The sequence below is a fragment of the Antedon mediterranea genome, chromosome 7, assembly GCF_964355755.1.
Source record: "Antedon mediterranea chromosome 7, ecAntMedi1.1, whole genome shotgun sequence".
NCBI classification, from domain to species: Eukaryota; Metazoa; Echinodermata; class Crinoidea; order Comatulida; family Antedonidae; genus Antedon; species Antedon mediterranea.
In genome coordinates this window covers 14801136-14814145 of record NC_092676.1, presented here as the reverse complement: position 1 = coordinate 14814145, position 13010 = coordinate 14801136, and the positions used below count along the sequence as shown (strand labels likewise).

Below are 13010 nucleotides of genomic sequence, written 5' to 3'. Positions count from 1 at the left end.
AAATCAAACATCTTAAATACTATATTACATTCGGAAACTATTTAAAAAAATTAAATACTAAATTAAAAATTAAACATAAAAATATATACGATAACTTAAATTATACATCTTAAATACGATTATGGCCTACATGTCGTCGAATCGCGGTCAAATACTTGTCGATCGTGCGTTGTCCTTCGCGTAATTCCGTCTGCAACCTCTGAATAGCTGTTCTTCTTTCTCTGTACTTCCTCTTCATTGGTGGTGGTTGTTGACCTAACATGGCAGCACGAGTGGTTTGTTGTGTGGCAGCTTGTTCTTCCTTCATTTCCATGATGAACTCGTAGACATTCGGGTGACATTTTCTATAGCGAGTGCGAATCCGTTATGCCAACCTTCCAGCATGTTGTTGGTTCGGCTGTCTTCTCCATGTACATTCCACATAGCGATGGGAAAAGAACCATTTAACCAGGTATCACTGAAATACTGTAGAAGATCGGATGATTTGCAGCGGGCATTTGGTTGACTTGTGTAGGCAAAGAGGTTGCGAACAAAGTTTCGAGGAACGAGAGACAAAGCCATCAGAGACCGGATGATTCGCTTAACTTCTTGGTTGTTGTGGTATGCTACTGATAACCCCAAGTTCTGTACTTTTCGATAAATAGCCTGAGTGAAGTGGAAGTTGCAGCCTTTCATAATTGTCCCGGGAAACATTAGCGCAATTGTTGGTATCATGCCGGATTCAAAGTCGGTCATTATCTTGTTCGGGCTAAATGGTAGTTGACGATGTGCCATATGGCGGCGTAAATGTTCAAATAAGTTGTAATCGGTGTCGGCAGATTTGTCTGGCAGCAAAGCGAATAAAAGAGGTAAGAAGAATGACAGCATGTAGAGTATAGAGTTGAGAGTAAATTCGTGTAGAAACCTAGAATGCCCCATCCATAAAGTGTCGGCTTCCGCTAATTTCTGGAGGTTTCCGTCAGTTGCAAACATAAGCATCTCGTCATCTTGGTGAAGCAGGAACCGTTCACCGTCCTTAAGTGAGAGACCATTTGTCGGGTAAATCCACGTCGGGACGAGTTGTAGGCATGGCAGGCATGTTTTTTCGTCTAGCACGATACATCTGCGATCGGCACGAAACAAGTTGGGGTAAAAGGATGTCATCATCATCAGGAGGAGCATCGTCCGATCCAATATACTGACGGTACATAAAAATGAAACAATTATATTAATTAATACGCTAACTAATTGGGTTAAGAACATTGTATAAACATAAATTAAATACGCTAACTAATTGGGTTAAGAACATTGTATGAACATGGATTAAATACGTTAACTAATTGGGTTAAGAACATTGTATGAACATAGATAAATAGGCTAACTAATTGGGTTAAGAACATTGTATGAACATACCGTAAAACCTCGAAAAGAAGCCCATGGGCTTCTTTTTTTAGTGCTCTTGGGTGGGCTTCTTTTCGAGATGGGCTTCTTTTCGAGAGTACTTTTGCAAACTGAAATGAATGCTGTAAATTTTGTGAATTTCTACTACAATAATGTGAATTTTGAGACATTTTTTCAACCATGAAATTATGTTTAATATACCAATTAAAAAACAATATAAAAAGCAAAAAAACATTCCTCAAATACAATAATTTCGTCATCATCTCAATACAGTATGAGTAGTCTATCTCGAAATGAAGCCATACTATCTTGAAAAGAAGCCAGGGGGCTTCATATCGAGATGGGCTTCTTTTCGAGAGTACTTTTGCAAACTGTAGAGAGGGGCTTCTTTTCGAGATGGGCTTCTTTTCGAGGTTTAAGCCCATGGGCTTCTTTTTGAGGTTTTACGGTAGATTAGATAAAATACCTAATTGTATGAACATAGATAAAATTAAATACGCTAAAAAACTAATTGGGTGAACTGAACATAGATTAAATTAAATACGCTAACTAATTGGGTTAAAAACGAAGTGATGAACTTAACTGAATATAAATTAAATTAAATACGCTAGCTAATTGGGTTAAGAACATAGATTGAATAAAATACTTAATTGTATGAACATAGATAAAATTAAATACGCTAAAAAACTAATTGGGTGAACTGAACATAGATTAAATTAAATACGCTAACTAATTGGGTTAAAAACGAAGTGATGAACTTAACTGAATATAAATTAAATTAAATACGCTAGCTAATTGGGTTAAGAACATAGATTCAATAAAATACCTAATTGTATAAACATAGATTAAATTAAATACGCTAATTAATTGTGTTAATAACATTGTATGAACATAGATTAAATACGCTAACTAATTTGGTTAAGAACGGAGTGATGAATTGTACATAAATTAAATTAAATACGCTGACTAATGGGTTAAGAACATGTATGAACTAATTTGGTTAAGAGCGGAGTGGTGAACTGAACATAGATTAAATTAAATACGCTAACTAATTGGGTTAAAAACATTGTATGAACACAGATTAAATAAAATACGTTAACTAATTGGTTAGGTACGGAGTGAATAAACTGAAACTGAACATAAATTAAATACGCTGACATACTCTTCGTCCACTTCATGGCTATGTGGAGTAGCCATAGGCTATGTGGAGTAGCCATACTAACAAAAAGTGCGTCCCCTTCACCCATGGTGTGGACCCTTCCAGAACATGTCCTTTTATACATTTCCAATACTGTTTTCCGTCTCCTGCCGTCTTATCTTTGGAATGTTGAAACCCTCGGTATAAACAGTTGGTCCATCCATTATAAAATACGAATTAAGTTTGTCAGCAATGTAATATCAAGTATATCTGAACCAAATGGTAAGTGATAGAGAAAACAATCCATGTTACCCCTTATAAACTAGTTTGTAGTCACCCCTCCCAGATAAGCGCGATTTCCATCGCTTTGATTTAGGGGGAAAATACATGAAAGAAGACGCCATTCATAATGCGCTTCGCGCTATACATAGGGAAGCGATATTATTATGTAACCGGCCCGCCATTGCCACAAAAGAACAAACGCGCACGTAGCATAGGTGTTAGATCTTCAATAGCCATCTTAGTCCGGGAGCCCATGAAGATTTGTTTAGCATTGCGAGTACAAAAGGTCTGAGGCATAGAATATGTCAAGTGGGGTCCAGGGACCATCAAACAGCCATTCTTAAGTTCCCGCCCCTGTACCAACTCTAGGGAGGGCGCTCAAAACACCCCAAAATTTGATTTAATTAGCATAATCGAGTACATAAATGAAACCAATGTTAAAATGTTTATTTTAAGGGTCTAATTGAAGATCCGTAATTCTTAAGTGTCAACTCCTGTACCTAGTCCACTTAAGAAAGCCACTAATTAGCGCTAATTAGCATTTTAATTAGCATGGTCGAGTACATGGAACCTTGGGCAATACAATAAGTACATTTACCCAACTGAGAAAACGTAATTCTTAAGTGCCAAATCCTGTACCATGACCCCTTAAGAAAGGGTCAAAGGTCAATATATGTCTCACCTATACTTAATTAACATAATGAGTACACCTGTAAAACCAATGCAAAAATGTTTATTTTTAGAGTCTAATTGAAGATCCGTCATTCTTAAGTGTCAACTCCTGTACCTAGTCCACTTAAATAAAACGATCAATATACAATAAAAAAAATAATAAGCAATCAGTACATACGGCTTATTTCTATTTATTACACTTTCAGACTGAACCACAGTTTAATTTATAGTATGTACGATGTTCAGTTTAATATAAGGTATTTAAAATGTACATAAATATGTTCCGATTGTATTTGTAATTTAGTGTTGTATTTAAAAATAATTAATATTCCATTGGCTGTATAGCTTAGCTAGCTAGGCCTAGCGATCGCTGACTTAGCTGGGTTCGTGCGTGTGATTATTTCTTTTTTGCGTATGAAAAAAACATTTCAAAACACCAAGGTATCTAAGTTAGTTAATACAAATCATTTATTAAAGTATGATTTTTCATAGTTTTATTATTGCCGGCAATGTGGGTTTTCCATGTGCCGATTAGGCTATTTGATTTAAATTGGGAGTCGGCAAACTGGCCTAGATCCAACACCATTTAAACTTCTTTAAAATGTATTATATTAAATATAACATTGTAAAAGAGTCCAAATTGTATTTGTTTTGTTATACAGTAACACTATTATAGGCCAATGTGAACATGAGCATCATGATGTATTTATATTGTTTGCATGGTGAAATCAAATGTTGAAATAGTTTGCGGCCCACCACCATGTAATATACAGTATAATTATTTCTGAAAAGAACTGTTACAGTACATACAGTACTTCGATCGCCCTCATGAGGGAGAATAATGTAGATTCACGTTGTGCAGCAATGTTGATTCGGAGCATCTCTACCTAGCCTAGACTATAGTACTCGCACATACAGAATCTTCAGCACAAACAAGGTATTGAATATAGTTAAGGGGTAAATAGACCAAGTTAAGGGTATCCCTTAACCTTAAACCCTTTGTGAATACCACTTAAGTGAAACCCTAAATATCTCACTTAAGTGTGATTGGTGAATACGGCCACAGAAATTTACCGTTTCAAAAGAGGCGCATAACCTGTAGCCTCGATATATGAGTATTGTTTGCCAGGCTGGGGCCAGCTGCATGTGTGCGCTGATTTCTGTGACTAAGACCTGGGGCTAGGCCTATTGTCTAAATCATAGTATTTGAGGGCCCTTTATTGTCCGCATTTGCTTTTGTTTATGGTCACCATCTGTGAACAAAGTTTATTAAAAAATATAGGCCATTGGAATAAAAATAAAACCCTTATAGTAACTATGGACGAATGAGTTAGACGCAACCAAAGAATATATATTCTTTGACGCAACACAATTTCCAACATTGAATTATAATTCATTCCTTTACTTCTAATTCGGCTATCAACATATTTCTGCTGTAGTGTATAATGTTGTATAATGAAATAATATTTGAGATTGATAGACCGGGCGCCCGGAAGATTTATTCATGTGAAAAGATACAAAAGGTTTGATGATGTAGTTAGGTGCGTATTAGGGTGAGATGCAATATTCGACATTGCTGCCGGGTCACAGCCTGTACATTTTTTTTTCACTTTATCCGGTACACAGCAGCTCAAATGCCCGAGGCTCCATTCGTGATTAACAATGTTGATAATACAAACACATTCACGATAACGAATGACTTTTATTTTATAATTGAAATATATCTTTATTTTGGAATAAAAAATAACATCAACAAAAACACTTAAAATAACCAACAGCAGATTTGTATTTTAGGGTAACATTTTGAACAATCAATATTATATCAAAATCATTATTTCGATCAAAATAATATAATTTAAGAATATTTTTCAGATAAACTAAATAATTACACTCGACACCGGTACCTATTATTGTAAATTATTATTATAACTCGATTTAAATATTGTTTTAATTACACACTAGACACTATAGTGATATGTCTATATGAAAAAAGGCAACGAAATCTAAATTTGCAACATTTTTAACATAACATAATAGTAAAGTAAATAATAGTTCGAATTCAACATAATCATTTAGAGAATTGGTAAGGTATAAATTAGATCGATCGATTGCACACTATTACTGTATTTTTAACTCAATTTAAATTTTAAAAAAGTAACCGTTTTCATGTGAATTAGACTGATAAAAACCAACAATAAACTTAATCTGCCAACATTTTAAACATCGTTACTTGTCCATAATGGATCGACTACTGTATCGATTACTGCACATTGTTTTACTTTAACTGAACCAAAGTCAAACTTTTAATTGTTACTGTACTAACATTAGACAGTGATATCTGATAAAAGGCAACATTAATTAATATTAATAATACTGAACCAAATTAAATATCGTTACTTATCCACAATGGATCGACTACTGTATTGATTATTGCACATTATTTTACTAACTAACATAAGAAAGTGATATCTGATAAAACGCAACAAACTGAATCGAATTAAATATCGTTACTTATCCATAATGGATCGACTACTGTATTGATTACTGCACATTATTTTACTATAACTGCCCAAGTCAAATTTAAAATTGTTACTGTACTAACATTTATAGACAGTGATATCTGCAACATACTCAGGACCAAATTAAATATCGTTACTTATCCATAATGGATCGACTACTGTATCTATTATTGCACATTATTTTACTATAACTGCCCAAATCAAATTTAAAATTGTTACATTAATAACACTGAACCAAATTAAATATCGTTACTTATCTCTAACTGAACAACCCAGGTCGAATATTTTACATGCAGTGTAACTACCGACACACTGTAAAAGCACAATTGAGCAAAGACATCGAGGTTACTGGCTGTATGCATTAAATAACTAAATATTGTACATTCCTCATATTCCATTACTAGTGAACAGAATACACGTCGATATAATAAAACCAATAGGGGCTATTGGATTTCTTTTTACATGATTTGTGACAGTGCTGTGACAGTGTCATTTATAAATTTGATTATATCACACTGTAAAGATACTGGATTTTACCGCAAAGGCAATTCAATCCCATTTACATATTATTTAGTGAAGGACAAGAAACATGTTGCTGCATTAAAATCGCTTTGTGGTGACAGGATGGACAAACCCGCAGTCACTGCCTATGTATGCAAGATATATGGGTTTAAAAGCATGAACAGTATTAATGAGGCCAGGTACCAATCGTTTCGCAAAATGACAACTGGAAAGAAGAAATTCAAGAAGATCAACTGTTCGTCATTGCCACCATGTGAAATCACAATCACCCAGCATCTGTTGAGGGCAAATTATGTATCTAACACAAAACCTACAGTAACCCATTAAACTGTGGATGGGTTGATAATGGTGATGGAAGGTATGTACCTAAATGGTTTAATGGAAATGCTCTACCAGATACGTTGACTAGTGATCCACACTGGGAACAAAGTGCTGAATCAAACACAGTTCTTGACGATACTGATGCAGGAATCAATATTGGAACAAAGTGATGATGAAGAACTTGAAATAATAGATTTTGAAGCTGAAATCGATGATGACCAACCTTGGAGTGATGACAGTGAAAGTGACTGTGATGATGACGAATAGAAAAACTCAAAAGATTATGCATTACGGCTGATTTAATAGTTTTTAATCGTTTACATAAAACATTTGACAGTTTTGAAGTAAATATTGTATAATATATCAAATATAAATACTGAACTATTTTGATCCATAGATAGTTGGCAAGAAGAATCCAGTATCATTACAGTGTGATATAATCAAATTTATAAATAAATTCACAAATCATGTAAAAAGAAATCCAATAGTTTTATTATATCGTGTATTTTGTTCAGCTAGTAATGGAATATGATGAATGTACAATATTCAGTTATTTAATGCATACAGTAACCTCGATGTCTTTGCTCAATTGTGCTTTTACAGTGTGTCGGTAGTTACACTGCATGTAAAATATTCGACCTGGGTTCAGTTAGAGAAAAATAATGTGCATATAATCAATACAGTAGTCGATCCATTGTGGATAAGTAACGATATTTAATTTTGTCCAGTATTATTAATGTTGCCTTTTATAAGATATCACTGTATAATGTTAGTACAGTAACAATTTTAAATTTGACTTGGGCAGTTATAGTAAAATAATGTGGAGTAATCGATACAGTAGTCAATCCATTATGGATAAGTAACGATAGGCCTATTTAATTTGGTCCTGAGTATGTTGCATTTTATCAGATATCACTGTATAATATTAGTACAGTAACAATTTTAAATTTGACTTTGGCAGTTATAGTAAAATAATGTGCAATAATCGATACAGTAGTCGATCCATTATGGATAAGTAACGATATTTAATTTGGACCTGAGTATGTTGCATTTTATCAGATATCACTGTCTAATGTTAGTACAGTAACAATTTTAAATTTGACTTGGGCAGTTATAGTAAAATAATGTGCAGTAATCAATACAGTAGTCGATCCATTATGGATAAGTAACGATATTTAATTCGATTCAGTTTGTTGCGTTTTATCAGATATCACTTTAATTCTTATGTTAGTTAGTAAATAATGTGCAATAATCAATACAGTAGTCGATCCATTGTGGATAAGTAACGATATTTAATTTGGTTCAGTATTATTAATATTAATTAATGTTGCTTTTTATCAGATATCACTGTCTAATGTTAGTACAATAACAATTAAAAATTTGACTGTTTCAGTTAAAGTAAAACAATGTGCAGTAATCGATACAGTAGTCGATCCATTATGGACAAGTAACGATGTTTAAAATGTTGGCAGATTAAGTTATTTGTTGGTTTTTATCAGTCTAATTCACATGAAAACGGTTACTTTTTTTAAATTTAAATTGAGTTAAAAATACAGTAATAGTGTGCAATCGATCGATCTAATCTATACCTTACCAATTCTCTAAATGATTATGTTGAATTCGAACTATTATTTACTTTACTATTATGTTATGTTAAAAAATGTTGCAAATTTAGATTTCGTTGCCTTTTTTCATATAGACATATCACTAAGTGTCTAGTGTGTAATTAAAACAATATTTAAATCGAGTTATAATAATAATGTACAATAATCGGTACCGGTGTCGATCATTATGAGTGTAATTATTTAGTTTATCTGAAAAATATTCTTAAATTATATTATTTTGATCGAAATAATGATTTTGATATAATATTGATTGTTCAAAATCTTACTCTAAAATACAAATCTGCTGTTGGTTATTTTAAGTGTTTTTGTTGGTGTTATTTTTTATTCCAAAATAAAGATATATTTCAATTATAAAATAAAAGTCATTCGTTATCGTGAATGTGTTTGTATTATCAACATTGTTAATCACGAATGGAGCCTCGGGCATTTGAGCTGCTGTGTACCGGATAAAGTTTTTGGTGGCATGATTTTCGTATTTACAATCAATACGAGTAAAGTAATCAATCAAGTGAAGATTTCAACATCGCCCAGTGTATTTATTGACTTCGGTATGCAAATGAGGTTTTCCAGTTAGGCTCGCTTGTCGACGGGCATTCATTGGTTGTTGACTGCGCGCAATTTATTGAATGTTCAAAAACAAAAGTATACTTGTTCTTTCTTTGTTAACATTTGGAGGGAAGAAGACAAGTTAAATTTTTTAAAGTACAGTAGTTGTATTGTATGTACAGTATGCTTTATTTTGTACCTACCACCAATACAATGGTGTACTTTACGAACACAAAAGGTAGGATAACAACTGAAAATGTACCTCATAATGTGAACTATTTGGTGTCTATTGTAATCAATAATCTGATGTCGGCGCTAGTTCCGTTTCGCACCTGTCGTTTATTTCGACTCAAAATTGGTTAAGTAGCTTTATCGTGAGTACCACACCTTAGAATTAGGCCTCAAAAATACTTTTACGAAGGATATCACACAAAAAGTAAAAAATAAATCCTTTAAATTGATGAATTTACAGACGTGTTTCTCGCACATCGGTTTGTGAATTTCGCATACTCCATGTTCAATGTTGTTGTTTCTATGGAGCGCCAAAAGAGTAATCATAACAGAGTGCTAAAAACTCAGTAAATTGCGTATATTTAATGCATTTATTGGTGAAAATTACGTTCAATTTTATCATATTTTGTCAATGTCAATGCAACAAAAATATTACTGTTGATACTGTACATGGTTTTTGCAGGAACTTTTAGGAATGAAAATCGACAAATTCATCATCATATAACACTACTGCATGCTGTAGAGTAGAGGTATACCTGATCTAGGCCTAAATAATATTCCTCTTAGTCTATAGTCTTACTATTAGTTAGGCCTAGGGTAGGTTGCTATTTGAAAACAGCACTGTTAGCAGTAAAATGTTAAAGCATTTTTATTGACAAAATATATTAAAATTAAACGTGTATTTCAATAATAAATAATAAGAAGACGCATTCCACTGAGTTTGTAACCATCTATTGTTGTTGCTCTTTTGGCGCTCCATAGAAACGAAAATATTGAACTTCGAGTATGCCTATTCTAAATTCGCGAACGGTATGCGAGAAACATGTCTGTAAAATCATCAATTTAAGGATTTATTTGTTACTTTTTATGTGATTCTTCTTCATAAAAGTACTTATGAGGCCCAATTTTAAGGTGTGGTATTCACAATAAGTTGCTTAACAATTTGGAGTCAAAAGGAAGTCGAAATAAAAACAGGTGCGAAACGGAACTAGCGCCCTGATGTCTTGTCTTGCATAACATAAATACAGTACAATACAAGTGGTTTTTCAATATGTTATAAAATATCAAACTGAAAAAAATAATTATTTTTTAATGTAACAAAAATGTTTCATGAATCTCTGTAAATCGTTTTTAATTATGTATGAACACAGCCAGTACATTTATTTTATTCTTATCTAGAATAGTAAATGTGCATATTTAATGTCATTCATTTAATTGTAAAAAAAATGTAATTCTCATTCTGAATACTGTATACATTACTAGTACAGATACAATTAATTCTATGAGGTTAAAAATGAAAGGTTGTATTTTCACAAAGGCAAATAGTTTTACCGAATGAAATACAGATTAGATTATTATAATGTACTGTTTATATACTGAATAGAATAATATGGTATTATGTTTTAGTATTACTGTACCATGGAGGAAAAAATATGGTATTACATTCCTGATGATCAAATAAAATACGAAATGTTGAATCATGGCTTGCTTATTTGGAGTTATAAAGTAGAAAAGTGCTAATTTCATCTCTTTTGTACATATGGTGGCTCTGAAAAGAGCCTTTTGGTTTGAGAAAACGGAGAATTGTCGTCTTACTCTTATGCACGTTCTCCACGGATACGGCGGGCAAGTTGGATGTCCTTTGGCATGATGGTAACACGTTTGGCGTGGATGGCACACAAGTTGGTATCTTCGAAAAGCCCAACTAGGTATGCTTCGCTAGCCTCTTGAAGAGCCATGACAGCTGAGCTCTGGAAACGAAGATCTGTCTTGAAATCTTGGGCGATTTCACGGACAAGACGTTGGAATGGGAGCTTTCGGATAAGAAGCTCAGTGCTCTTCTGGTAACGACGGATCTCACGAAGTGCGACGGTTCCAGGCCTGTAACGATGAGGCTTCTTTACTCCACCGGTGGCTGGTGCACTCTTTCGTGCCGCCTTGGTTGCAAGTTGTTTGCGGGGAGCTTTTCCTCCGGTAGATTTACGTGCAGTTTGCTTAGTACGAGCCATTTTTCAACTAATAAATTGATTGATATCAAAATTGTGTAAATTCGTGTGTTTATAAGGACCTTTGCAAAGGTAATTAACTACAGGCAATACGATTGGCTAGATGCAAACTTGTGTTTCTTTGTTATTCAAACAGGAATCAAGTGATTGGCTAAATTTTCCTGTTTAGAACACGTCCGCATTTTTTTTTCAATGTGGCGGGAGTTCCACAAAACTATTGTCTGATTAACATATTAACAAAACGAATTATATTGGTTGAAATCTGTGGCTAAGAACACTTCCGTAGCTGACCAAGATATTGCGCGTTTTTAAACTGTTTTTTTTTTCCCGTTAAAATTGAACGTTTCTTTTGTCTTTTTATTTTTTAGGTGACATAATTATTTAGTTTTTCTCTTTTTTACAGAAGTAAATAACTTTATTAAAATTGCAAAATGGCCTATTAAAAGTCTGATTTTACTCATCTTACTAATCTTCATTTTTTTGTTTGAGATGAGGTATGTTGCATTTTAGGCTTCTGCTATCTGACGATAATGTATGTATGTAATGTAATGAACCTTTGATATATCCATTTTTCTAGGCCCATATCTTTTTAAATACTGTATTATAATAGTACAGTAGTACTGTAAATAATGTTAAGTCGAGGATAAATAATACATACTAAAAGAAAAACTGTTGCAGATGACGGTGAAAGCAAAATATTAAAATAACCCTCTTTAGAGATTTTACACATAAATTAGCGTTTTGGTGTTATCACAGTACAGTACTGTGTTTCTATTATATTGTTACTTTGTGCTAATTCAATTTCTTTTGGACAAGTGGTGGCTCTGAAAAGAGCCGTTTGGTTTGCGAATGCGGTAAGCAGTACGATGATTTACTTGGCTTTGGCCCCGGCTTTGGCCTGGGTCTTCTTTGGTAGAAGTACAGCTTGGATGTTTGGTAGTACACCTCCCTGTGCGATGGTCACACTTCCGAGAAGTCGGTTCAACTCTTCATCATTACGAATGGCAAGTTGAAGATGACGAGGGATGATTCTGCTCTTCTTGTTATCACGGGCAGCGTTGCCAGCCAACTCCAAGATTTCAGCAGTCAAGTATTCGAGTACGGCAGCCATGTAAACTGGGGCACCAGCACCGACACGGGATGCGTAGTTACCTTTTCGCAAGAATCGGTGAACACGACCGACTGGAAACTGAAGTCCAGCACGGCTTGATCGGCTCTTGGCCTTTCCTTTAGCTTTTCCTCCTTTGCCACGTCCAGACATACTTGTTACTTGCTATTGTGTTTCGGTATATTCGAAAATAATGAAAATTCAACAGTACCCGGTATTTTATAGCCGCCTTTGGTTCGCATTACGGAAATCGTGTACTGTTGTGACCAATCACAGTCGTCCGCGCTGTAGCCGGTAATCACTTTTATTGTGTTGTTCTATTGGGTAGGCGTTCTTTGTTATTTTGGCGCAAATTTACAAAATATCATCACAACGGTTATATGTCACTGGTATATTTTATTCAATATATACAGTACATAAAAATACATTCATAAAATTTAGCAGCAGAAAAAAGTAACATTTTTAAGCTGAATTGCACTTTTATGATAACAGAAAAGGATTACAATAAAAAAATAAGTAACCTAATTACAAATTTAACAACGGTTAAATTCGAATTCATCGTAAAATTTTAATCTGTAAATGTGAAAAACAATGTACAGTAAATTCATAAAACAATTTGTTCATAAATGTAAGACCAGTTAAATATCCAAAATTCAACCT

The 13010-nt window shown here is 33.8% G+C and overlaps 2 protein-coding genes and 1 pseudogene across 2 annotated transcripts; all 3 read right to left on the bottom strand.

The window, feature by feature from the left end:
• Positions 1 to 297: 297 nt before the first annotated feature.
• Positions 298 to 1193, bottom strand: LOC140055270 (uncharacterized; annotated as a pseudogene).
• Positions 1194 to 10529: 9336 nt separating this feature from the next.
• Positions 10530 to 11769, bottom strand: LOC140053983 (histone H3). Its single transcript, XM_072098773.1, has one exon. The coding sequence runs from the start codon at positions 11243 to 11245 to the stop codon at positions 10835 to 10837; it is 411 nt and encodes a 136-aa protein (XP_071954874.1). The 5' UTR covers positions 11246 to 11769; the 3' UTR covers positions 10530 to 10834.
• Positions 11770 to 11844: 75 nt separating this feature from the next.
• LOC140053984 (histone H2A-like) lies at positions 11845 to 12665 on the bottom strand. Its single transcript, XM_072098774.1, has one exon. It carries the CDS (start codon positions 12501 to 12503, stop codon positions 12114 to 12116), a length of 390 nt encoding a protein of 129 aa, XP_071954875.1. The 5' UTR covers positions 12504 to 12665; the 3' UTR covers positions 11845 to 12113.
• Positions 12666 to 13010: the final 345 nt, after the last annotated feature.

Bases quoted from the DNA above. Each gene is read 5' to 3' on its own strand.
- LOC140053983 (XM_072098773.1), bottom strand. From the start codon at position 11,245: ATGGCTCGTACTAAGCAAACTGCACGTAAATCTACCGGAGGAAAAGCT.
- LOC140053984 (XM_072098774.1), bottom strand. From the start codon at position 12,503: ATGTCTGGACGTGGCAAAGGAGGAAAAGCTAAAGGAAAGGCCAAGAGC.